General features: G+C 48.9%; 9 protein-coding genes across 9 annotated transcripts; 5 read left to right on the forward strand and 4 right to left on the reverse strand.

Annotated features, from left to right (window-relative positions):
* Nucleotides 1-363: 363 nt before the first annotated feature.
* On the reverse strand, nt 364-2,831 carry L3040_003003 (uncharacterized protein; the record flags this gene model as incomplete). Its single annotated transcript, XM_007296469.2, has 3 exons — nt 364-1,843; nt 2,020-2,217; nt 2,620-2,831. The coding sequence occupies 3 exons, from the start codon at nt 2,829-2,831 to the stop codon at nt 364-366; spliced, it is 1,890 nt and encodes a 629-aa protein (XP_007296531.2).
* A 993-nt stretch (nt 2,832-3,824) lies between these two features.
* Nucleotides 3,825-4,535, forward strand: L3040_003004 (uncharacterized protein; the record flags this gene model as incomplete). The annotated part of the gene is made up of 2 exons (XM_007296470.1): nt 3,825-4,191; nt 4,276-4,535. The coding sequence occupies 2 exons, from the start codon at nt 3,825-3,827 to the stop codon at nt 4,533-4,535; spliced, it is 627 nt and encodes a 208-aa protein (XP_007296532.1).
* A 624-nt stretch (nt 4,536-5,159) lies between these two features.
* L3040_003005 (uncharacterized protein) lies at nt 5,160-5,919 on the forward strand (the record flags this gene model as incomplete). Its single annotated transcript, XM_007296471.1, has 3 exons — nt 5,160-5,190; nt 5,306-5,339; nt 5,406-5,919. The coding sequence occupies 3 exons, from the start codon at nt 5,160-5,162 to the stop codon at nt 5,917-5,919; spliced, it is 579 nt and encodes a 192-aa protein (XP_007296533.1).
* A 4,289-nt stretch (nt 5,920-10,208) lies between these two features.
* Nucleotides 10,209-12,545, forward strand: L3040_003006 (uncharacterized protein; the record flags this gene model as incomplete). Its single annotated transcript, XM_066154288.1, has 4 exons — nt 10,209-10,332; nt 10,386-11,417; nt 11,562-11,672; nt 11,779-12,545. The coding sequence occupies 4 exons, from the start codon at nt 10,209-10,211 to the stop codon at nt 12,543-12,545; spliced, it is 2,034 nt and encodes a 677-aa protein (XP_066012267.1).
* A 1,078-nt stretch (nt 12,546-13,623) lies between these two features.
* L3040_003007 (uncharacterized protein) lies at nt 13,624-14,396 on the forward strand (the record flags this gene model as incomplete). Its single annotated transcript, XM_007296473.2, has 3 exons — nt 13,624-13,715; nt 13,805-14,105; nt 14,391-14,396. 3 exons carry the CDS (start codon nt 13,624-13,626, stop codon nt 14,394-14,396), a joined length of 399 nt encoding a protein of 132 aa, XP_007296535.2.
* Nucleotides 14,397-15,658: 1,262 nt separating this feature from the next.
* L3040_003008 (uncharacterized protein) lies at nt 15,659-16,516 on the forward strand (the record flags this gene model as incomplete). The annotated part of the gene is made up of 1 exon (XM_007296474.1): nt 15,659-16,516. The coding sequence occupies one exon, from the start codon at nt 15,659-15,661 to the stop codon at nt 16,514-16,516; it is 858 nt and encodes a 285-aa protein (XP_007296536.1).
* Nucleotides 16,517-18,607: 2,091 nt separating this feature from the next.
* L3040_003009 (uncharacterized protein) lies at nt 18,608-19,091 on the reverse strand (the record flags this gene model as incomplete). The annotated part of the gene is made up of 2 exons (XM_066154290.1): nt 18,608-19,028; nt 19,081-19,091. 2 exons carry the CDS (start codon nt 19,089-19,091, stop codon nt 18,608-18,610), a joined length of 432 nt encoding a protein of 143 aa, XP_066012268.1.
* A 1,080-nt stretch (nt 19,092-20,171) lies between these two features.
* On the reverse strand, nt 20,172-20,414 carry L3040_003010 (uncharacterized protein; the record flags this gene model as incomplete). Its single annotated transcript, XM_066154291.1, has 1 exon — nt 20,172-20,414. One exon carries the CDS (start codon nt 20,412-20,414, stop codon nt 20,172-20,174), a length of 243 nt encoding a protein of 80 aa, XP_066012269.1.
* A 1,760-nt stretch (nt 20,415-22,174) lies between these two features.
* Nucleotides 22,175-23,882, reverse strand: L3040_003011 (uncharacterized protein; the record flags this gene model as incomplete). The annotated part of the gene is made up of 2 exons (XM_007296477.1): nt 22,175-23,335; nt 23,391-23,882. 2 exons carry the CDS (start codon nt 23,880-23,882, stop codon nt 22,175-22,177), a joined length of 1,653 nt encoding a protein of 550 aa, XP_007296539.1.
* Between the last annotated feature and the right edge of the window lie 1,663 nt (nt 23,883-25,545).

Here is a 25,545-nt window from a genome sequence, read left to right on the forward strand (position 1 = left end):
ACTTTGGTCAAGGAGTTTGGCATCTGACTTTCTGAATTTCTAAAATGACCCATGGGTTCCATCTGCGCCATATAATGTTTAGCTGTTCCGGCCTGGAGCTCTTCTCACACATACGCCCAAGCCAGCTTCCCTCCCACCTGGACTTCCAAGAATGAAGCATTATACATAAACACAACGCCATCCGTACTCTAATACCAAACCAAAAAGATCGCTTATGCTCACCCGCTCGCTGATATGCGAAAGCTCCACGATCCATCCAACCCTCAACGCGCACGCCCACGCCCACGCTCAAGCCAATGCGACCCGCGCCTTCATAATCATATAAACGCGCCGTCAACTCGCACAACAAGTCACATCCCCCGCTCATCCAGTGACCCTCCTAACCCACAGCCCGGTTGGTTCATAGACAGCCCCCTTGTCTCTTCTCTTCCACGCGCGATGCAGCTTCAGTCCAACCTCATGCTCCTCCCTCCTAACATCAGCCTCCTCCTCCCTCAGCCTCTCCACCTTGATCTTCTCCAGCTCCCGCTTCCGCCTCACATCCTCGGTCAGCATCACGCTATCCTTCGGCATCAATTCTGTCATCTGCCGGATACTTCTCGCGATATTGTTCTTCCTATGCGCGAGGTCGTCAAGCTGGGCTTGCAGAGAGGTGACGAGATCTTGAGATTCGGCTTCGGCGGGGGACATGGGGAGGTTCTTGGCGACGTTCGAGGAGCGCTTGCTAGCTGGGAGATGGGCGGGTATGGATGCCATTGAGATGAACACGGGAGAAGATGGCCCGTTGGCGACGGCTTTGCGGGAGACGACTGAGCTGGTAATGCTGGAGGCTCTAGGAGACTCGACGTAGCGGGGACGGGTGCGGTTGACCAGCGGGGTGAGGTCTGGCACTGGAGGGGTTTCGAAAGCGTCTATAGAGGGACGAGGTGTTGCAGCTTCGGAGGGCGCGTAGGTTGTCACGGAAAAGCGAGACGAGGGCTGTTTATACGTTCCTTCGTCTTGCTCCACGACGCCTGGGAGCTGCTCCCGGATTCCGCGTTCAAAATTACGCTCGATGTTCGCGATCGTGTCATCTCTTTTCAACTCGCTTGGGGCATCATTTTCATTCCGCGTCAGGTTGCTGGTTGCGGCAGACTGAGACACGATGACCGGATCAGGGGTCACATGTTTGGGAGATTGCACGGTTGGGGAATTGCGACTGTTGCGCTCGAGCACGGTGCGGACAGAGGTTTCATCAGAGCGGTTTTGGACAGTTGTCGCTGGGCTCATTCCACCAGAATGATGGGATGCGCTGGAATTATTGCTTTTTCGAGGGATGGACAGATGAGGGATATGATGTTGGTCCTGAACTGGAGATACGAGTGTTGTTCGACCGGTTGCGCCTTTCCACGGTGGTCGCTCGACTGGAGCTGGGTTGCTGCCTTTGAGTTTTCGGACTCGATCGCTAAATGAAGTGTTTTGTTTCTGGGCGGGTGCGGAGATGTGCGTCTCGACTCCTAGAGTGACACCAGTTTCCTTGTGGACGGGGCGCAGGCTTGGGGGTGAGAATGTACCAGGCTTGACGGACTGGGGCTTCCCTCGGTCGCTGGTTGTGATTTCTCCTGAATAGGGATCCCATCTTGGGTCGTGGGCAACTCTACCTCTCGGGCCATGACCAATCTCCTTGCGATTTACCAGATTTGCAGCCGTTGTAGCGACCTGGCTATGATTTTCTCTTCTCATGACTGGAATGCTGCGCATCGGAGGTCTTGGACTTGAGCCTGAGTCGCTGAAGCCAAGGCGTGAGATATCGGGCGTCTCGTCAATAGGAGATACACCTTCGTCGTCGTCTGAATACTGGTTCCTACGCATAGTCAGAATGCAGTCCTCATCAAACAGTCGCGGAAGCTTGAGTAAGACCAGAGCAGCAGAAAATATCGATTGGACTCAAGTGTCTTGAAAGACATGATTTCTTGAGAAATTTGCGTGAAATCCCGTCCCCGTTACGTTCAACGTTCCTGGGAAGTGCAAGCAACATACCTATTAACCCAAGGACGAAGTTCCGGCGAGCTCTGCGGTGACACCTCGTCATCCACGTATTCCGTCTGGTACGAGCTTTGCGTCTGGTACGATTCTCTCGGGTAGCCGGAACTGATTGGATTCGGAGAAGGCTGCGAGTATATCGATGAGATTGGTCGAAACTCGGAGTCTTGATTTATCTCAATTGTAGGCGGTTCGCTGTCGTATGTTAGCTGTATTGTTGACGGTTGAAGTCTCCAGAACAAGAGCTGAAAGATGTTTGCGATGGGAGGGGTTCTGCTAGAACATAATATGCGAAGGCATAGACTTGTAGATGAGCGGCCCCGTCAACAAGGCCGGGATGGATCTTTTGGAGATCGCATGTACCAGGAAGATCGAGGGAAAGCGCTTGACAGCCACGGTTTTAGAAATCCGCCACTTGTACGGCATGAAAACATCCCTCATAGAAAAGCCGGGTATCCCAGAGCGGCGTCCGATCAGACATCCCGGCGTTCAGTATCCGATATGAAAAGCACATATCAACCTTCTCTGCCCACCCTCCGTCTTGCCAGATTCCCTAAACTCACCTTCTTCCGAGGAATATAAGAAGATTGCACTTACAATGGCAACCGAGGTAAAATCTTCGTCCTAGGATCCTCGTCTCTCTGCGGTCTTTTCGGCGGCACGCTCCTGTCATCATAAAATTGCAAGCCAGTGTTCCTACCACCCATCAACCCCATATTATCGCCAGAGCGAGGATACGATCTCTCCAACACAGGCTCTTCGTGGACCGGCTGGCGGGCAACCCGCGGGTTGTTAAGCCTCTTCCACATCGCTGCGGCAGTACTTGTGGGGGGTTGGCGTGATCCGTGATCTTTGTGGGTGTTATCAGACTCCACCCGGGTCGGGGAGCTCGAGCGGAAGATGGCGGGTTTGGGGGGTTCGAAGCGCGTAAACTGGGTATTGCGTATGGTGATTGTGTACGAGTGGAAATGATGTTCGCAGAATTGTCGATGCGGTCGGAAGAGGTGGTGGTGCAGATCTGGATGATGATCGAGGCTGTGCTGTGTGGGTTTGTACGGGTTTGGCACGCACGGGTTTGTAGCCGGCGAGTGTGAATCGCACTCGCAGACTCGACTGTGAAGGAATCTATCTTTCTCCAAGCAAACAATCGCACATCCAGTCTTGAGGCACTCGTCTCTGGTTGACCGACAAGCAGTGCACACGGGTAGACGCGGATCCTGGCACGCAGCAGAACACCAGCAGACACAAATGGCGATTGACCTGCAGCAGCGTAAGTAGAAGGAAATCAGAACTTAAGCTTTAGATCCGAGGAATTCCCATCCAACGGATTTGCTTGGACTCGAGATGCCTGGGTGCGACAGAGAGGAATGAGAGGGGCGGGTGGTTCGTTTCAAGATGATGGCGGACCGGCGGTGGAGGTCTGATAGATCATAGCCGCCATAAACGCGCTTCGGCTGAAGCTTGCCAACGTAGGTACCTAATTTACAATCTGAGATGATGAACAAAAGATACCGGTACTGAAGCTATTCCCAGCTCTTGTTGACATTGACATAAGAAGTCATGACCCGATGCCAAACTGACCTGACTAACCCCGTTTCTTTTCCATGGGGTAATTTCTTTTCCCCAGAATTCTCTGGGCTTGGCTCCCGCATGTCTCGGTTACGCACTGTTGATTGTCGATCATCCTCGAAAGCTACTTACGAACTATGCTCTCAGCTCCCAATTCAAGGTGACAGACAACAGTGACAGTTTCCCCTTGCCAACCTCAAATCACTGCCCATACCCGTTCTCTATTCCCCAAAATGCCAAAGCCTATACCTAGAGACCCTTTCACCTTCTCCCCTCCAGCAGAAACCACAAAATCACACTTCTCCGCTTCCCCCAGGGCCCAAGAGTATCTCCAGAACACGGAGCTGCATCCCTTCACCACCGAAGCGAGAAAGCCAAAGGGGCAGAGTACAGCCGACAGGCTCATTGCAAATACGCTAGCGACGGGGGACACGATTGCGGCGTGGCAATCTCTTTACAAGCCGGCTAAGGCATCTGGTGATGGTAATGATGGCAAAGAAGGGGAGAGGCCGTATGGAGAGGCTATCAACTTGCTGAAGATTGGGGAGGGCGTCAATGGACATATAGATACTGCGCATGGGGGGTTTCTGGGGACTGTGCGTACGTCCCCCAGCTTTGCGCGCTTGACCTCCCCCAATCTCCACCCATATGAAAACAAACAAAGATTTATAGCTAACAGCATAGTCGACGAATGTATCGGTAACGTCGGCGAGTACGAGCGTCCGGAAGGAACACGCACCATGACGGCCTACCTGAACGTCAACTATAAGCGGCCAGTGCCAACGCCGAGCGTTATTATCGTGAGAGCATGGCTGGATAGGATTGAGGGCAGGAAAATGTTTGGGAAAGGAGTTATTGAGGACGAAGAGGGACGGATCTGTGTAACAGCTGAGACGCTATTTTTGACTGTGAAGGAGATTGCTAGTGGGAAGGCGAGGTTGTGAAGGGGAGACAGGTATATAGGAATTCCGGGAGAAAGCTGGGCAAGGACTTTGATACAAGAGGTGAGGAGGACATGGGTGTTCAGAATTAGGGAGAAATGAAGATGATAAAAGGAAAAATTTTTAAGAAAGGCATCAAGTACATGGAAGATATATATGTACCCAGGTTGAAGACCGAAAAGGACTGGAAGCTTGAGAGTGCGAATCACGTGTATATAAATTCTTTTAGGATCAAATACATAGTTTGGAAACCGATAAGAAATATTCTGATAAGTCCCGATACGCTATATATAAACACAATCTCTATCTTATCTTTTCTTGCCTGGTATTAATCAGGCAGTCACGTTATTTTTGGGCTTTGGCTTCGGTAAATACGAGCTTATATTCTCCAACTTCTTAAATCTCCAAGTCAAACATCCCGAAACCCCCGAAACCCATGCACGTCACATCCGACCGACGACAACACCAATACGGAACCAAACAACTCCTCCATTTAGAGGCCCCCTGCAATCCAAAATTGCTCTGCGACTAGTTGATCGAAGGCAGAGCTACAAGGATCCCTGATTCCGACTGCGCGGCGCTTAAAGTCTGAATAGCTTCCCCGGATCAAAGTCCACATAGCACACGATGGACTATGTCGAGCAGCGCATGGCGCAAGGTATGCCCCCTCTTCTCTTCTCTTCTCTTCTCTCCTTCCCTTTAATCTTCTCTCCTCTCCTCTCTCCTCCCCTCCATTCAACCACTATAAAACCCCACAGCTAATACTCCTCCAGAAGCAGCCAAACCCGTTCCCTCTCCAGAAGAGTCGTACGTCCCCCTCCTTCCACGCAACGTCTCCAGCGCAACCAAATAACTAACACGCCACCCCGCCAGCACCACATTCTTTACCCCGATTAACCTCATTCTCCTCTCCCTCCTAATTTATACAATCTACTTCCGCTTCTTCCGTCCCTCTTCATCCGTCCACCCCCTCCCTCCAGCACAGCCTGCAGTCGTCTTCCGCACCTTCACGCCGCCCACCCTACTCCCCTACAACGGCCTGAAGAACATGCCCGTCTATCTCGCCGTCCGCGGCAAGGTCTTCGATGTCACTCCGGGCAGAAACTTCTACGGTCCCGGCGGCCCCTACGCTAATTTTGCAGGCAGGGATGCGTCGAGGGGATTGGCGTGTGGGAGTTTTGACGAGGAGATGTTGACGAAGGATTTGGAAGGGCCGCTGGATGACTTGACTGGACTTGGGGATGATGAGATGGAGGCGCTGAGGGGCTGGGAGGAGAGGTTTGAAGAGAAATACCTTGTTGTAGGACGGTTGGTGAGGGTCGGTGAGGAGAAGAAGGCCGCAGAAGGTGACAAAAAAGAGGAGGAGAAAGCGGCGTCTTCGTCTTGAAACCTGGATATTCTTGGATGGGATTATAATGGTTGGGTTGGTACGACGTGATGAATTACGGCATTCGCAGTTGATTTTTTTGCAACGTGGACTCGGGCTTTAGCACAAAATTAATGACGGGCTCTATGGATTCTTTTCTCCGTTCAACTTCTGCTTTTACTCCACAATCGGTGATACATTCATTTAGCAAGCGCTACCCCCCGAACTACGACTTTTTGCAGTTGAAAATCATCGCCGCTCCATATTTCTACCTATCCCTAAGGGCAGCCATTTCCATTTCCATCCCGGCCCAGCCTGGCCTGCTGACTGGAGAGGCGAGCGAGAAGTCCGGATCGATCCAAGAATCAAGACTAGGTATAAGAACGATTTTAGGTGATTGAGTGACTGACTATTGCAATTGAGAAAGAGCTTCGTCTGGAGTTGTCGCATGGCGAAAGATTTTGTTCTTTAATGATGAGGAACTTGTTGAGGAGCGGTAATTTGCATGATTGTTTGTTTGATATGTATAGTTCTTGTATTTGAAGAAGAAGGTAATTGAAGAAGAGTGAGGAAAGAGGGGGGGGGGGGTAAGAAAGTGTTATTATGTTCGAGCGTTATTAGCTACATTTGAGCCGAACTGGGTGCAAATTTTGGAGTATTTAGTCGTATAGAGGCTAGGGGTTGTGGAAGGGAGCAGGATATGGGAGCAAGAAAGGAAAAAAATCTGAAAAGAAAGACTGAGAACGTGGTAGTTAGTTGTTATCTTCGTGCTCTTATCATCCTCTTTTGAACTTTCCTAGAATCTTCGGCGTGCGGAATATTACACTACGCCTTTTGCTGTTTTCTATCTGTCTGTGGTATTATTTCTTGTCGTTCATGTTGAGCGTGAGAATTACATACGTACATACATACATACGCCCACCTCCTCCCAAACATGAATCCCGTCCCTCCTTTGCCTCTTTCGTAGTTGCAGAGCGCTGGCCTGTGTCCATATTTATTCCTCCAGCCGTTCGCAATGGAACTTGGAAGTCGATGCTTCTTCTTTTTTTTGCTACTGTAAAAAAGTGGGTGAGTAGGCTGAGCTTTTACGATGTGGTTAGCACTCAGGATGGCTGAAAAGAAGAAAGCTGGACTGTACATCAACGAAGAGGTATTCATGTAGTATTTTATGACATTCAAGATGGGGTTGGATTTGTTAAGTCAACTGGACAGGGATAAGTAACGCAATAATGGCGTACGCGTGCAGTTCAAAACTTTTGAAAAGCATTGTTCGGAGATGTAGTCGAGTCTGCTCTCCCGGATATTCGGGTCTTGAGCGCAGAGGTCTTGGAAGTGATGTTTGTGAAAGAGGGAATGATAGCAGTTGGATAGTAAATTGATGTGATCAAGTGCAAAGATCTTGTAAGATACAAATGTGTTTACAATCTCTGCTTGCTCATCCTTCCTTGATCTGAAAACCAAATCTGCTTCACAATCTCCGTCCTCTAATTCGAAAGTTGTAGACTCTAGCGTATTGCGCAACTACTTTTTCTGAGACTCAGCTCATGAAGGATATCATATCCTCCAAGTTTATCGCCTATTAACGCTTGGCTTGATCTCCGAGTTCTTCCGTAAACGGTACCTTGTCCTCCATCCCGACTAGGCATTTCAAATTCTTTAAAATTGGTGGATCGTTTAGTACTTTTCACACTAATATTATAAAAGTTCGAGTTCTACTTGGTGCTCGTTCAGGAAGCATAGGCATATGCTCTACGAGAACTGTCCATGTGGTACTTTTTCTTCTGGCGATGCTACATAACAATTCCTTTGGTTCTAACCAGAGAACTTCATGTAAGATCATGCCTATGAGGCCTTATTTGGGCCAGGTAGGATAAGTAAGACTGGGTTACTAGGTGGAGTAAGGAACATCTGTGGAGCCTAAGATAAAATTTGGCAATAAAAAAGGCGCTGACAGTCCGAATAAAGGCGGCAGTAATATCAGGTGCTCTGAGCTCGTAGTACAACGCGTAAAAAGCGTCTGATATTCCTGTCTTGCGCTATAGCATCGTATTAAGAAGGTCTCTAGTCTCGTCATGAATCTTCTTGAAGAAGAAAATACAGTCCGCCGTAAGATCCCTCTCGACAAGTTTGATACCCCTAGCCTTTCTTTCGATCAGTGTTTTAGCAATTTTTATACTTAAACAAAAGGGGAACACGTATAATTCCTTCAAGCTGCTCCTCTTATTCACTTCATCTTCGAGAATGGGAATGTACCTTTCTTTTTTTTAAGAAGCTCAGTACTCCATCTAGCTAATTCAATTCAAAGATGAGTCCACGATCATAACATGGCCCAGATTAGCCTGTAGGTTGATACTCGTAATTCCAAGTGCTCTCAAAGTGCTCTTTAAATCTCTATCTACCAATGGATATACAAAAGCAGACACGACTGTGAAAAGATAAGTTCCAGGGCTGTAATTAAGGGGCTATAAGTAAAGAAAGGGAAGCCTTGCCACATGGAAAACATATGGGAGTATATGTTCTATGGCTACCTAAAGCTGTGAGGTTGATCAACTTCCACTAGTAGATAGAATACAAAGAATTCTGTAAAAAAAAAAAAAAAAAAAAAAAAAAAAAAAAAAAAAAAAAATTTTTATTCGGAGAATTTCAGCAAAAATCAACTGGAAACTCAATTCATGTGTATGATGGTATGAGGTTCCAGTCTACAAACCTAATTGAATAGGTTTTTCGTTGGTATCAACAGGTGTACTTGGAAGCGGCCAGCGGCTCATAGCCACTAAACCACCATGCCATTCCTCGCAGTTGATGGAAGTTGGTGCAGAGTTGGCATATATATAGTAGAAAAAACTTTTTTTTTTGGTGTGTGTGTGTGGGAAGAGGGAAGCGAGAAGGGAGAAGGAAGGAGCGAAGGGGTGAGTGAATTACGGACATGTTCAAGGGGTACCTTACGAGATAGCATGATATCGTCCTCTTAGCCCTATGATTTGTAGAGAACAATCCTCGCTATCATGAAAATGGCCTTACGGAGCTGGATCTTATATCGAGCTCTAATAATCATAAAGTACTGCTTCTTTGACATCGTCGCCTCGCGTTGATTCGCCGCCGGGCCTACTCCTCTTTACATTTACATAATTGCAGCTAACTCGCGCACCACAGTGTCTGTCCTTGGTCTGTTTACGATCCTATCGTATAAAGCTAGCGAACAAACTCTATATACGAGTATCGCGGAAGGGGTCGAGGGAATGTGCTATAAGTGAGGAAGCTCATCTTGATTCTGCGCTTTACAAAACTTGCATTGCAGATACGCTAGGCAGGTACTTTTCACGTTATGCCCGGACAGTTGGGAACAGAGGAGGAGGCTTTTCGCCGAAAGCCTGAGCGGGTAGAGTTGGTGAGAGCGCGATATCTTGCCCAGTCACCGCTGTAGTTCGTGGTTATTGTTTACTCTTCCCGCGGCCTAGGTAGTACAGAGCTGCCAAGAATTTTCACTTCTTGCATCACTTTCTTTCCGAAAGGAGTTCTTGTGCATGCGTGCAAAGCGCAGTGAGCTGATTGCTGCAAGATTCGTTGGAATACTTGGTCAGAAGCAGATATTTCTCTACCAGTAGATCGCTGTGGCACCACGCATGACACAGCCACATCTCCCAACCACCTTCCCTCTCATGATCATCCTATCCCTCTCGCCTCTTCTTCTTCTTCATCACCGACAACCATCTATAAAAACCAAGAGCACACCGGCTTTAATCATCCTCAATGACCAGAGTGTTATACCCTGGCCTTTACATCCAATCTCAAGGAATATCAAACAATTAGAAGACGACATTTTGTTCATAGCCTTGCATGGATCAGATATGTAAGGTATATGATAATCTCAGGTCAAACGCTTACCTGGCTCCTTTTTTGGCTTGGACTATTGAATTTGAAGTGGAAGTGTAGTGTTGTTGTGTTGCTCTGCTCCGTTTGCTGTCGATTAATTTGGGAGTTGAAAGTCGACTCGTTCCTGCCCGTTTGCATGTAGGCGCTAGTGGATAAAGTGGATCCAAACACGTGATGTGAAGTTGAGAGGAAGACTTTCTTTGTCCTTCTGCTCAATATCCAAAATTCACCACACTGACATCGCTTTTTCATGAATATTGCTTTCCTTGGGGAAATTTCTTCACGAATCCCAGAGTCTATCGTCATCATATCATCATCAATACGGGTGTTTGCTTTGCGCCCTTCTCAACTCTCGTTCTAGAGATATCTAGCAAACAAACCACCACCGCGCCTGCTGCTACCTCAATTGAACATTGGAGGATCAGGATAACTTCAACATGCTTAGAATCATGTTTGTAACTGCATTGCTAGTATGCCTTGCTCTGCGGGCCTCTGCGCTTCCCACCATTTCCGTCAAGGGCGCCAAATTCTTCGCAGGCGGCAACCAATTCTTCCTCAAAGGTACGGAGACTACTCTATTCAGAAGTTTCTGGGGCCCCGATCTGACGATTCAGGCGTTGCGTACCAAGGAACCCCCAACGACCCCCTCGTCGATACCAAACAATGTCAACTCGACGCTGCGGCCATGCACTCCATCGGCACCAACTCGATTCGCGTCTACCATGTTGACCCTGCTGCCGACCACCAAGGCTGTATGTCTGTCTTCAGCGACGCTGAAATCTACGTCTGGCTCGATGTCGATACCTTTACCTCATACATCATCCAGACCGACCCAAAATGGACCCAGGAGCAATTCGCGGCCTATGCCAAGGTCGTAGATACTTTCCAGCAGTATGATAACTTGGGTGGCTTCTGGATCGGCAACGAGGTCATCAACAATCTTGGTGGATCTCCAGCTGCGCCGTACATCAAGGCCGCTGTTGCTGATATGAAGGCTTACTTGACTGCAAAGTCTTATCGACAAATCCCGATCGGATACTCTGCCGCTGATATTGCTGAGCTTCGTCCCATGCTGCAGAACTACCTTGCTTGTGGTGATGCCGACCAAGCTATCGACTTCTTCGGTCTAAACTCTTACGAATGGTGCGGCGACGCGACATATCAGACTTCCGGGTACGGCGGCCTTCAAACCATGACTCAAGGCTACAGCATCCCTATATTCTTCTCTGAGACTGGTTGTAACGTCGGTGGCGATCGCACTTTCGCTGACCAGAAGGCCATCTTCGGACCTGACATGATCGGTACTTGGTCCGGAAGTATTATCTACGAATGGGTCGAGGAGACCAACCATTACGGCGTTGTGACCTACCCCAACGGCGAGATTTACAGCGGCGCTCCAATTCCGATGCAACCCGACTTCGATAACCTCTCCAGAGTCTGGAAGAGCATCACTCCTACCGGTGTATCGGAGGGGAGCTACACACCCTCGCTCGTTGCGCCGGCTTGTCCTTCAGCAACTGGAGGATGGATTGTTGATGGCGATGTTCCACTTCCAAGACTCGGTGCCAGTATTATTAAGGCCGTTGCAGCTGGAGCCTTTGTACCAAGCTCAAAGCCGAGCTCAGGCACGAGCCCTCAGCCAACAGGTATGCCCGCAATTTCCTCATCGTCTACCAGTCTATCTACTAGGCCTTCTACTACTGCCTCCTTTGCTGCAACATCTTTCCCTCCAGATTTTTCCAAACCAGTCTCTACATTCAAGAATAGCATGCCGACATCTTCAACTGTAGTTAAAGTCACCTCCGCATACGTTGCTACGAGCACTTCCACCCGAAACACTCTCATCATATCCATCACATCCGACTCATCGATCACACCCGCCACAAAATCTCAATCACAAGGTATGCCTCAAACATCCCTTCACTGTCTACATCTTCTCCTGATTACATGTTATTTGTCTCGTCGACCCTCGGTTGGGGGTTGTGACTCATTTCTTTCGTTTCCTAGCCGCCCTCTATGAACGAGGCGGACCAGGTCCTTTCTGGGGTCAATCGTCCATGAAAACTCAAAGAAGTCTGCCTAAGCCGTCGACCGACGTCGAGCAGAGCGGTTTCGCTATAGGGGCCCAGTCCACGAAGGGAACCACAATAGTGTCTCGTCCGCCAATGACTACTCAAGCCCCAGATATAGGTTCACTTCAAGAGAAGGATGGCATCGATTCTCAAGATTTTCTCTTCGCGGCCCAGACCCCGACGGTATCTTCTGATACTACAGTCGCAGTCACAGTCCCCCGCTCCTCTTCCAGTACCACCCACTCTACCTACACGCATAAAGAGAAGACTGCCCTACCTCCCGTCTCACGGGACATGATCCCCGAAGGAGTTCCCACCCCCACAGATTCCTACATGATCACGGTCACAACGATGCCGCCAGATCTTACTATTCATACTGTTGTCGCGAGTTTCAATGTTTTAAATCGGGCCAACGAAACCTGGACTGTTTCTCCTTCAACGAGCTCGAATTTGAGTAGGAAATATACTAATGGAGGCAAATTAGAGAAAACTACTTCTACCAGTGGCACCGAAACCCAGGATGCCACAAGCACAGGCGCTGCTCCTGCAGCAACGATCTCCAAGTCAGCAGGTAGTGCCTTCCGCGTCGCCACCCCTTCCGGAGTCATCGCCTATCTCAACAACCTCGGCGGACACGGCGGATTCATCGGAATGCTCATCACCACCGTGTCGATTCTCTTCGGCGTGGTGGCTTTTTTATAGTCACCTGGTGCCTCGGCATGATGTGGCGCAGGGGCTGGAAAAGGGGCAGCGTGGGATGGGGATTCGATATTGATGGGGAGAACGAAAGTAGGGTTATTCATGCTCGTGATGATGGTGGTCAAGACGTTAAGACTAATGTATGTGTGAACGACAATCGGCAGGAGTGGATTGGAATGACGGAGGTGGATCGCGTTTTTCTGAAGGCGAGGTTGAGGAGGGAAGGTGTTGCTGGTAGGGGTGTGTTTGGGAGTCTTGGAAGGGCCTTTGGGAGTGTTTCTAGGAAGGGTACGAGGAGAGACAGGAGGGGAGACGCGGAGTGTTGATTGAGCTGGTTTGAGGCTCGTTGCATGGGTCTGCGTGCTCTGGCTGGATTGGCCAATAGTGATAGAGTATAGGATAGATGGCGGTCATATACGTAGATGACTGCTGACGGTTGTGTTGGTGTTTAATGAGTATAAACTTTCAGATTTCTGGCTTCTTCGCTTTTTTCTCATTGCTCTGGTGTTTGCCGATGTCTGGATGTAAAGTAGGAAAGGAAGGTGGATTAGATCTTCTAGGCCTTGGGGGGGGGGGTATATATATATATATATTTTAATAAAAGAGTTGTGGATTTGATTTTTGGGGATGGAGCGAGATGGGTTGGTGCCTTGCCCTGTATCCGGGCTGTGATTTTTTTCTTTTTCCTTTTTCCTTTTAGTAAATATTTTTGTTTTCTTGTACGTGCATGCAAGTAGGCGCTGCCTATCTTGGCCCATTAGGCAGCTAGGCAGCTGGGCGGCTAAGCGGCTAGGCGGCTGGGTCTCAGCGGCACGGATGGGGAGGGTATTGGTTTAAGCGAATCAGCATCTTGTAAGCTGATCACCAGCGTCTCCTTCGTGTTCAGTAAGGTAATGTTGATTGGTTTTTCGCATGTCGACTTTTATTTATATCTATGCAGTATGTAAGCCTGTCAGAGCTAGTACTATACTTACCAACCCCACTTAATCACTTACTTACATCTCCAACGAATTCTCACTTTAACCTACTTCGCTTGCATATTGTATTGTAAACAGCATCTTCCAAACTCTCTCTCTCCAGAATGCACTTCTCCACTTTCCTAGGCCTCTCCGTTGGAGCTTTCTTTTGCATTAGCAGTTCGATGTGTATAGCGCTAGAGATGGAGAAATCGAGGTACGTTGTCTAACATCTGAACTCTCTATCCCACCCCTTTCAAAGTCCAAAGAACTATCACTAACATAAAACCTTATATTCATCCACAGCCTGGATCTCACCAAGCGTGATACCAAAACCTGCAGTATCGGCCTCGGCCGCCAGTTCGCCTCCGTCTACTGGGACGTCACCATCTTCAACACAACGCAAGCCCTCCGCCTGGACGCCAACATCGTAGCGACGGCCCGCAACGCCCGCATGGACGTCGGCGAGTCCATCTCCCTGTCCTGGCCACCCGGCGCGCAGAGCTACACGCTCAAGGTTACGAACTTGGATAATGCGCCTGTGCTGGCGTATAATCTTCCGGATGTGAAGGGGGATGGGCGCGGGTTTGAGATGGGGGCTACGAAGGTTCGTTTGCAGTTTGAGGTGGTTGCGGCGGAAGCGGGAGAGGGGGTAGGGAGGAAGTGGACGACGGATGAGGGGGAGGGGGGGTGTGGGGCGTCGAGTGTGGTTTTTTCGGGGGGGAGGGAAGGGTGGACTTGTGAGTTTGCCTGTCCGTAGTGATTTTTGCTTTTCTTTGGTATCTCTGCCTTATATTTAAGATGGGGAGGGGTTTAGCTTGTGGATTGGAATCATAGGGGCTTTTGGATTTTGGGCTCTTTGGCTTGAAATACTTGCTTATCAGAAACAAAGAGCTGAAAGAAAACTTAGCTTGATGAAACGGATTTTTTATGCCCAGTTTAATGCTTTGGTGATCGCTACCAGTCAGTTCTTGAACGGGTCTGGAGTTAGACCTCGCTTATTTTCCTTCTAGTGTTCGTAGCAACTTGAAGGATACAAGTATGTTATTATTATGAAAGCTTACTCGTCCATCTCGTGGATAGGATCAGATGCATACGTCTGTATTGGAGACCGAGAGCGAGCCAGCTATATCAATTGCGCCAGTCATTTCGTTAAGGTGATTCAAAGAGACCTAGCTAGAGCCTCGAAGCGAAATTTGCGAGTGAAAACAAGCATAAGGGCTATTATTGAACAAAGCTTGCATTCTTTTACACTTCTGAAGTATTATGACCCATGGTAGATTCTCCTACTCCGAATGAATGATATAACTGTTTTCGTGCGGTGCATCAATCAGGCTTTGATTTGATCGCTTAGCACAGCCCGTCGTCATGCTATCTGCGTCGAGATATTTGTGCCAGATTAATCCAAACAATTCGTCGCGCAGCCCGGCCCGTCGACAATAATGACTGTACTTATAATGCTGGTCCCATGCTATATGTATCCCTTACGGGATATACCCGCCCGCTGGACTGGGTCGGATATGTGCAGCGAGATGAGATGGTGGCAACGGCAGACTCGACGATGACCCCCTAGCGAGTTCCTCCAACTCTGGTCTGCACTGCTCTGCAGGTAACTTATTTGTATGCGTATCGCTGGATTCGCATTTCTCTTGAGCATTGGTCGGATAAGTTGCGTGGTATACGGATAGGTAGGTGCCAATTGACGAATGTGCTGCAGGCGTGGGAGGGCTGGATCACGGGGAAAAAGAAAACCAGTTGGAGGATACCATGCAATGAATCTCTGATAACTTTTGATAAATAGAGATGTTAGCCTCGCGCAGTAGCGGGCGGCATGATTGTACAACTAAAAACGTCCTTAGCGGGATAGATACACAATAATGACAAAGTAAGTATCATGCGCAAAAGAGTTCACAAAAAGTAAACAACTCCTTCATTTTACCGAAAGCTTAATAAAGTAGCCGGTCTTAGCGGCTAAGCCAGCCCCTCCCATTTTTTAGATTGAAAATACGCGTCTGGTACGCGACCACGACTTTACATCGCGTAACAACTCTGCACATCCTCAATTGTGCACTGCATCAACCAATCCCGTTTATATACTCGTTATTATCTATCTACTATCACTCGATATTCGCAACGACATCCTCTCGACACTATTGCAAAATGCCTCCTCTAGCTAGGGCCGCAAGCACAGTTTTCGACCTGATGAGCACGGCCGAGAAGGAACGACTCATCCGGCAAGAAATGAATGCTGCAGAAGCCCGGTTGCAGAACATACGAGACGCCGGCCGGGCTTCAGCCAAGGCAATCTCAGACTTGGGCGTGCAGCGAGTGGCGGAGACCTGCGGGCTGAGGGAGGTGGAAGCCGACGCTATACGGGAGATGTATAAGGAAGAGGGCGCGGCCAGGGCGGATGCCGCGAGCGACGCGAGCCGCGCCAAGATGCAAGTCATCGTGACTGCGGGAAATCTGGAAGTCGAAGAGCTCAAAGAAATGTACGCTGCGGAGAAGGCCACGAGGGAAAAGGGCGTCGAGGGCGTCATGAAAGCCGAGTCGCACTGTATCGCGATTTTGATTACCGAAATTACGAAAGCGAGGATAGAGGCTATCGCACAGGAGAAAACGGCGAGCTTGAAGGAGATCAAGTCGACCCAGGTGCATGAGAGGATATGCATTGCGAAGAAGCATACCAGGGAGCGGGAAGCGAAGACACTGGCTATCAAGGAAGAGAAGGAGGCAAACCTGGCGGAGATCAAGGCAACCCGGGAGCACGAGAGGAAATGCATTGAGCAGATGTGGCTTGCGGAGTCCGAGGCCCGGGTGGCTGCTGTGAAGGCGGAGAGCACGCTGAAGATTGAACTGATGCGGGAAGAAATGAAGTTCAAAAGGGAGTTGATGAGGCAGGAGATCATAAGGCTTGCAAACGAGTCCGGGAGGGATGGCGAGAGTACCGCCAGGGCTGCGTTGGAGGTCTCGAGGGAATCCCTGGCGGCGGCTGGGAAGAGGAGGAGAGTCTCCTAATGGTCTGCTGTGGCTATGGCACAGTTGGTCGGACGCGCGAGAGAGAATGCATGGTTTTCATGTGATTCGCCACATACCCGGGGACTCAAGTCGCCACGATTTTCAACGGAGCCAACATGCTCCAATGACAGGGGGAGCCAGAGAGAGGAAGAAAACCTTGTGATATATTACTTCCCGAAGCTACATTTGTAATCCAGACTATTGGTTTGCTAATCCACACAACCAATGTAATGAAAGAAACCTTTTAAGCACGCCATGGACTATGCTAGTGGCTTAGGAACCACTTATTCTTTTGGATCTACATTTCACCAAAATTGAATCGAGCATCGTTCATTTCAACTGTGAAATATGGGACGAAATATTGATTCATATCCATGCGAAACTGGAGGACTAATCTTACAATCTACAACAATAATAACGCCAAATCCGTATTACCACGAACTGCGAGCATCACAGCAATCCGATTGTGGATATATGAATATGTACCTTTATCGGAATACGCCATACCAAAAGTAGGCAGGGCTAGCACCTCTGTTCCCGACCCGCAAACCTCCTGCCAGCACAGCGTCATTCAGGCCATCTATTCTGTAAGAATGCTAGCGCTCGCTCGAGACGGCCTGCTCTGAGTGTTCAAAGATAGCAACGATATATTTTCCTATCAAATTATAATTGACGATGGTCAATGATTTCTCAGTCTGAAAACATTTTTACTTTATCTCAAGCTTTCTATACCTAATCGTTTATGTGAATGCTTAAAGTGCTTGAAGTGCTTTCATCGTTTCTATAACATTATGATTCTCGGCTATTTTACAACGTTACGATGTTTACTTCTACCAAAAAAAAGAAAAAAGAAAAGAGGCGTGCTTTCTTCAATATCTATCTCTGCAGAGCTGTAATAATCTCGATTGAAACCAATGTGATGCTTTCTCTTAATGCTTCTTTGGTCCTCGGCTATAGTTTTAGTCAGTTCTGTGAGTACAAGTAGCAAGCCCGTTCTCCTTCTTCGAAACTCCTCACCAACCTTGCATTGCTAGCCAGCGGCCATGACGTCCTCCATCCCATATCCTAATCTGTTGCTTCATCGCAACTCAGTCGTCCATTATTATATGCCCTCATGTTCTCCGTTCTTTTTACGAGCTACCGGTTCTCATACTTTTCAAACACCAAAGGTCATCTCCTAACTACTCCCATATCTACCATTGCGCCACTGCTTTAATACCCTTTTATCAAAACATTTCAAGCCACCTTAGGTGATTATAATTGCTTAAAATCGTCGGATAATCAAAAAGGCAAAAGGCTCATATCGAAACTATTCAAAAAGTCGCTGATATAGTAATGAGTTGCAAACAGATTTCCATTTCTCATCGTCCGTAACGACCGAATACAATCAAAGTCCAAGTCCCAGAGCGCAGCGGCCATTTTCCCTCTGCGTCTTCCAAGCCTCAGACCATCCAAATCTCTCTGTGTCTTCAAACGCTAATTTCAAAATCAATATGGGCAATTGGAAAAAGAAATTGAATATGAACTCACACCAGAAACATCGGCTTGTGCAAGTCTAGAGGCAGAGTCAGCAAGAGCTCCTAAGCAGCTTTCAATACAACATACCGGAAAACTCCTCAAAAGGTGGCAGCTCCACATTTCTTCCCACTAGGCAAAGTGCCTTCGCATACAAAGACGGGACTGACGTTCTGGTAGGCACATTCGGGAGTTTTGGCAGTTGCCCTTCCCATCCTTTCGCATATTGGCAAGATCGATGTAAACAGAATCGCTAGTTCAGATCTGCATGGAAGAACATAAAGGGATCATCTAGCTGAGGCGACGGCACCGATGATATTGACTCCAAGTATGCCTTGAAGTCTGGGATCGAAAAAGGACCAAGCGTATCACAACGCCACAAGGGCTTAGAAGCGGGATGGCTTCTCGTGTGCCAATTGTCGAGGTTTCCGAACCCATCACAAGACTCGTATCTAGACCTCGTAATCCTTGCCAAGGTCGCAACGTGAGAAGCAACCTCCTCAGCGATGGATGCACGTTGCACAGTGGTCAGATCCGGCCGCGCCGTCTGGAGCGTTGTTCCCTCAACCCGCCGCATCACGAAGATCGATCGGCTCGCAGCTTCGTCCTCGTAGAAGAAGATCGATTCTGGCAGCGGATGCTGGAGGCATGCTCGCGCACAAAGGCAGTGGTAGACGCTTCGGATTGCTGTCCGGGGAACCACGATTTGACTTTGATCACGGCTTCGTTTCCGATGAACCAGACGCCGGTGCTGCGTCCGGCATCGTATACTCTGCCCGTCGTCGAGTCGCCCTGGCCGCTTGCGGGAACTGGCGGCGAGGTGTCAGCCCGCTGGGTCAAGCAGAATATCTGTGCTCCGTCTGTCCACGATGCGAGTACTGGGTGTGCAGGCGGAGTCTCAATTTGAGGAAGGGCGTAGCAGAGAATCGAGGTGCTGATTGTCCAAATGCTTGGAGTGATCTGCTTGATCGATTCACGGATGGGTGGTTCGAGTTCACTTTTTGTGCAGATTGTCAGCATCATTTCTATCAATACAGTTGTGGACATACCCGGAATTCATCGTCTTAGAAGATTGTAGGTGAGGATGAGATCAGTAACGAGAGATATCTGTTTGACTGATACACCGCTCTCCATAAGGCAAGGCATACCGTTGGGGGGTGTAGCGATTGGTTGATGAGTAAACCGGTTTTCAGTATCCCATGATTAGTTTACTGAATCAATGAAAGAGCTCGACAGTATATACAAACCTGTGACTATTGAACATATACCACGTGCGAAGGCGCTAATGATCGGTAGCGTTGGACAAATTAAAGACCTGTATTATGTAACAAAACAACCAGCGTCTGGCATCACCATCAGAGCTGGCCCTGCCGGCTCTGGTGGTGTAGCTGGGTCACACCTGCTTGATTTGCTAATCTGATTAAAATCCTTTCCTTCGGGTTAAAGGGTTTTCAAGGCGCATATCTTCCCCGGGACGCCGGGGAGGATGTGTGACCGGAGTTTTGCTATTTTTTGTGACTGAAATACATATACACTCCTCGTATATATATTTACTTCTGCACTGCGTAAATCGGTAATTTGAAAGAAGGTCAGAGGAGCGCTGAAATGACACCCTAACTCCCTTTAAGGTTATGACGAGTCAACTAGGTCTAGTATATATATAGGCTGCCATATAGCTAGCTAGCTAGCTGGGTACTTCTCCATCTTTTGCGTTCTAATAGATAGATGGATGAGTTTACATATATATATATATATATATATATATACACATATATATCACGATGAAGGTTTCAATGATGAATATCATAACTATATTTATAATTCATTCATACCTATCCAAAGCGAACTGAAACGAACTGAAGTGAAAAGGAGAAGGGTACCATCTTTCATCTCTCATTCTCCTATTCTCTCATCTCTCAGAAGTAAAAGAACCGAAAGAAAGAAAAAAATCTTGTTAAGTTGCATTTTCATTCTCATTTGCATCTCTCTTCCCACCTCTTCTTACCTCTTCTTCCTCTTCTTCTTCTTCCCTCCTTTTCTTCTCCTTCGCTCCCCCTCTATGCAAGCAAGCAAGCAAGCACCCCTCCTCTCCTCCTCCTGGGACTGGAATCACTCACCTCACTCACCTCACTCACCCTCCTTAGTTGAGCACCACATTCTTCCCAAACCTAAACGCCGGGCGGAAGGCCTTCGCGCTGGGATCCAGCTCCCTGGGCTCGTCGTCCCTGTTGCACATGCACACGCCGCAGGCGGCGAGGCCGCAGGGGGGCAGCTCGGGGGCAGAGACCTGCTGTGCTTGGCGGCAGTTGCCGATGATGCATTTGACGGATACGCTGGCGGCGGTGCGGCCGCAGCGGAAGTAGGTGGTGACCTGTTGGCACATGGTTGGAGGGTAGGGGGGACGGGGGGGTGAAGGGGGGAATGGGATGGGGATGGGGATTGGGGTTGGAGTGAGTAAGTAATGGTGTATATGGTAGTAGTAGGTAAATGGTAATAGTAATGGTAATGGTAATGGTAAGTAGTTCGAAGAGCGTGTTTGGAATAATGATCTGAAAGTACTCGTCAGGCCTTGAAGCGGTATTTATACAGCGATTCCCCATCCTGTTTTTTTTTTTCTCCCCTCTGCATCGCGGATAATGGATGGGGCTTGCTAATCCATCCATGTTGACTCTCTCTCTATCTACATTCGTAGAAAAACTCTTTGTTCAAAGCACGGTTTTCTTTGTTTGTTGCTTTGATTAAGTGAAACTGACTTTTTTGTCTTGTTGTGTGTATGCGGCTGCTGCTGTTGGGCTTGTTCAGATCAGATTGAGCAATAGACCTTGTAGGATTCGATTTTGTTGTTAGGTAAAGAGGGAGGGCTGGCTTTGTGAACGTGGTGTTCGTGCGCGTGGTTCTATTGTTGATATGTTAGTTTCTTTCTCTTTCTCTCTCTCCCTCTCCATTGTCGCTCACATACGACGAATGGAAAACAATCGCTCTTGTGGATCCCTGATCCCTCTTTGATGTTGACAAGCGAACCTTTCTTCCTTTGTTTTTCCTTCTTGTTCCAATCTAACGTGCTTGTAGATCTCGAATAGGCAGTAGATGGATTTGTTCTTGACCAGATCAAACAGACCCCTGGGAGAGGAGCTGGGAGTATCAACTAACGGCTAGCAGCAACCAAATCTCATGTCTCCTAGCAGAGACAGGGAGAGAGCTTGAGGACGGACCAGCTATTCCACCCCCAAACTACCACTTGAATACTTACTTTGATATCTACTTTGATACTTAGGTCCTTATCACCAATCTATCTCTCAAGCCACGCGCAGTAAACGAAAAAAAAAAGGCGATCAAAAACAAGTATAGAGCTAACACCAAGTGCTTGCTTCCTACCCGCACACCAACCGATTCGACGCCAGCAATGATCTTGAGCTAGAAATAGACATAACACATGAGATCCCAAAAGGAGCGTGGATGGCACGACATGGCCTCTGGCTATACTGTGCTTTTCTCGCTACCTACCTACCTAGGTACCTACCTAAACAAAAAAGCTGCGGCACACACATATATCCCCCACACCCCATCCTCCCTCTTCCCCTCCATCTATATCCAAATCTATATCCACACACACCCACCCACCTCATAACCTTGAGTACTTACTTGCATGCATGCATGCATGCACTCACCGCGCTACGGTTGAATTAAGCGAGTCTAGCTAGATTTGGATTCGGATTGGATTTGGATTGACTGTGACACTGCATAGTAGCTCCCATGGCATTTGCATTTGCATTTGCATTTGCATGGCATTTGCATAAGACTCTCTGACAGGACGCCCCTTCCTTCGGCTATGGAAACATGTGTTGGTTAGTTAGTTGGTTAGTTCCGCCTTTCGAAAAGTTCGGAAAGGGGGGAGAAAGGATAACCCTCAAAAGGGCAAGCACATGGCAGAAGTATAGGTAGATCAGTGGTGTATTCAAGACGAAGTAATCACGGATATATATATATATATGTGTGTGTGTGTGTGTGTGTATATGTGAACAGCGACAAGATGCTTTTAAGTCATCAAAGCAGCATCTAGACAGATTATTTATATGCCAAAAAAAAAAAAACAGAGAACCAAGAATGAAGAAGAAAAAAAGGCACCCATCTCGCCCTCGCCCTCTACTTGTGCGAAAGCTTCCGCTCGTACCACCGAGCGGGCGTGTATACGAGTAACGTGATGGCCGCACTCATGTAGATGCCCACGTCCCCTCCGAACGGACCGAACTTCCGCGCCACGGGGCCCACGTACCAGGTCTGCGCCATGCCGGGGACGCCGCCGCAGAGGTACCCCGCCAGCAGGGCCACGACGGCGGCGGCGCCCCAGGGGAGCCGTTTGGGGAGGTCCCAGGCGTTGAGGTTGTAGCCTTCGGTCCGGCGGAAGAAGCGGTCTTCCACGAGGAGGATGATGGTGAAGGAGACGGTCCAGTAGCCGAGCAGCGAGACGAAGTTGGTGACGATGGTGGAGAGGTGCTCGCGGCCGGCGATCGCGAGGACCGTGATCACCAGGGCGTTGAGGAAGGACCAGATGAAGCGGGGGACGGCGTGGAAGTGGTGGCCGAGGAGTTGGAGCGAGAGGCCGGAGGAGTAGTTGACGGCGATGTTGTTTCCGAGCACCGAGAAGACGAGGAGGACGAGGGAGAACTTGGCGAAGCCCGTGGGGTGGTAGGACTCGCGGAGCAGGCCGCCGAAGCCGTGCGCCTCGTAGGCTTCGTACAGCCGAGGCTGGGCGGTTCTGTTGGTCAACGCCGCGTTGCCGAGACAGGCACCGATGATGGTCACGAATGTGGTGGGGATCGATATGCCGAAATAAGTCAGGGTGAAGATCTTCCACGTCTTGGTATCGGCTGGATAGTTGCAATAGTAGTCTGCCGCGATGGAACACCATCCCGAGGAGGAGGAGAAGCAGATGGCCATCATGGACAACCAAGAGCCCGTGTTCCCGAGGCCTCCCTCCAAGGCGGGGAGTGAGGCGTCGACTTGGTCGCCTACCTCCCCGATGAGGACGCAGAGCAGGATGAATGTCACAATCCATGCGTACTTTTCGAACGTGTGGATTATCGCGAAGCCAAAGATCGACACTACGTAGGAGAGGACGCCAATAATAACACAGCCGACGATGAGCGACATGGTGTAATTGGAAACGGCGGCGAGGATCTGACCGACGACGACCGTGTTGACCACGGCGAAGCCACCTCCAATGATAACATTGAGGACGGAGCAGAGTTTGGCGCCGTAAAAACCAAAGGAGTATCGAGAGGTCGCCATCGCTCGAAGACCGAGCTGTCGATCTTTAATACTCGATCCATGTCGGCATACAAGGAGAAGGGAAGCGTACCTTTGGGCCTAGAGTTCCACAGAATGAAGTGCAGAGGGCTCCCAAGAAAGTTCCTACCACAATGGCGGAGATGGATTGGTTTAGAGACAGACCAAACTCGGGCCCGAGAATCCCGATAGGCACGCTACCAATGTGGCAAGTCATCGACCACCAGAGGAAGAAGATGTTGATCAGAGGCGGAGGCCTTTTGTCCTCTTCACGGATGCGATCGATTCCCTGCGTCTCTATACCCATCTTCTCGTCGAGCCATTCCTCACCACGGCGCAAAGTCCGGAAGAGGCCCTGGTTCTCTCGAATCTTGCGAGCTTTGATCTCGTCGGTACTCTTAGTTCCAGCATCGTGAGCGTCGGGGAAGGTCGATCCGTCTTTGAACTCCTTGTCGGAGCTCCCAGAGCCAGACTCTACATCGTGGGTATCGTGGACTTTGTGGGTATGCTTGACGTCGTGAGCACAATCCAAGTCGGCTTGAGGGCCGTGAACCAAGTCCGACATCTTGGATTGGTTGATCTCCCTCGGGGACGATGTGAATGAATGAATGGAAGATGGAGGGAGGCCCGCAAAAACGACCAGATGCCGCGTGATAGGAAAGGGGAGATGGGAAGTACAGACAGACCCTTACCTATGTACTCAGTCTATGTACTCACTTCCATTGCTGCTTCTAGCTGCTAGCTGCACGCTTACTATGCCTTGACATATTCTAGAACCGGAGATTTTTTTTACGAAAAAAGATGAGCCGGGTTAGGGTTGGCGTCGTGCGACTAGGTACGTAGTAGATAACGACGATATACCACGGTACAGGCCTACAGTAAGTATTACCCCTCGAGGGTGCCTCAAAAGTTTGGTTTCCACTTTAAACCCCCTGGTTACCCTACCCCCGAGGGGTAATACTTACGCCTGTACCGTGGTACTGTACGGAGGAGGAATACCCCCACATGAATACATGTCGAAAGTATAGTTTTGCAAGGGATCTTACCAGGTCTTAAACCGATCAACTTACGTAGTACGTAGTATAAGGATTCATTCAGCCTTGAAAAGTATCTTTGAGCCAGTATTTAGTCTGTGCAATGGAGTTGATAGAGTTTTAAGCCATTCAGAACTCACCGCTCTACGATTTATGGAGCTAAACTGGGTCCGACATGTACTATATTTGTGAGGGGACAGTAGGAGAAGATACTACTAGTACGTACGTAACAAGCCAATCGATTCGATTCTAACCTGCTCCAGTTAGGCTCGGAGAGGGAGGTCGAGAAGGTGGCCTGGCGACGTAACCTGCCCGCCGCGCGCTCGCTATGAGAGGTCGGATCGGAAAGGTGCTGCTTATCAGACAGATACCGGTAGACAATAAAGCATCGTGAAGAAGCTTTCCTTGGAAAAGCGGCGCCAATTTCAACACTTGAAGCTTAACTAGTACTGTACAGTAAGCAGCAACCAGGAACCAGGTACTACCTCCTGTATCAACCGCTAAACAGTAGTATCGACCACCTCTCAAGTTGCGAGGAAAAAGAAGAAAAAGACCAAAAGAAAAGACAGAGAGAAAAGACAGAAAGAAAAAGACAAAAGGAAAAAGACAGAAAGAAAAAGACAAAAGAAAAAAGAGCAAAGAGGAAGCCATACCATCATCGCCAATTGCACACCGACCGAGAATACAATGCAGCGCCAAAGAGCCAGGGCCCGGAACCGCATGGGGTCCGTGGCTGCACGACGGATCTGACCTATCGACTTCGGAGCGACGTGAGACCAAACGCACAGGATGACCACCCCAAAGAAACGTTCTCGGTACATCCAAAAAAAAAAAAAAAAAAAAAAAAAAAAAAAAGAACGTTTGTGGCGACACGCTACACTACTGTACTCTGCAGAGATTTGACAGGCAGGGGGTTTATCGGTGCCGAGGTGATACTGTACTGTACTGTACGGACAACCATACAGTAGGTACTAGTACTGTAGATGATACAGTACCGGTAGTGGGGGATCCCCGGGCCCATCACGTAGCCGTAGCCGTAGCCTGTGTCCAACGAGAAGTCAACCAAATCTGACTTGAAAAGCGGGGCTGGCTGGCTAGCGTGTTTCGGAATTTGCATTTGCTGCAGTGCGTAAGATAAGTACCGATACTGTACTGTATCGTGAACGGTACACTAAGTAAGATACGCGAAGTAAA

Source organism: Drepanopeziza brunnea (genome assembly GCF_022702325.1).
Source record: "Drepanopeziza brunnea f. sp. 'multigermtubi' strain 214-2 chromosome Unknown ctg4, whole genome shotgun sequence".
NCBI classification, from domain to species: Eukaryota; Fungi; Ascomycota; class Leotiomycetes; order Helotiales; family Drepanopezizaceae; genus Drepanopeziza; species Drepanopeziza brunnea.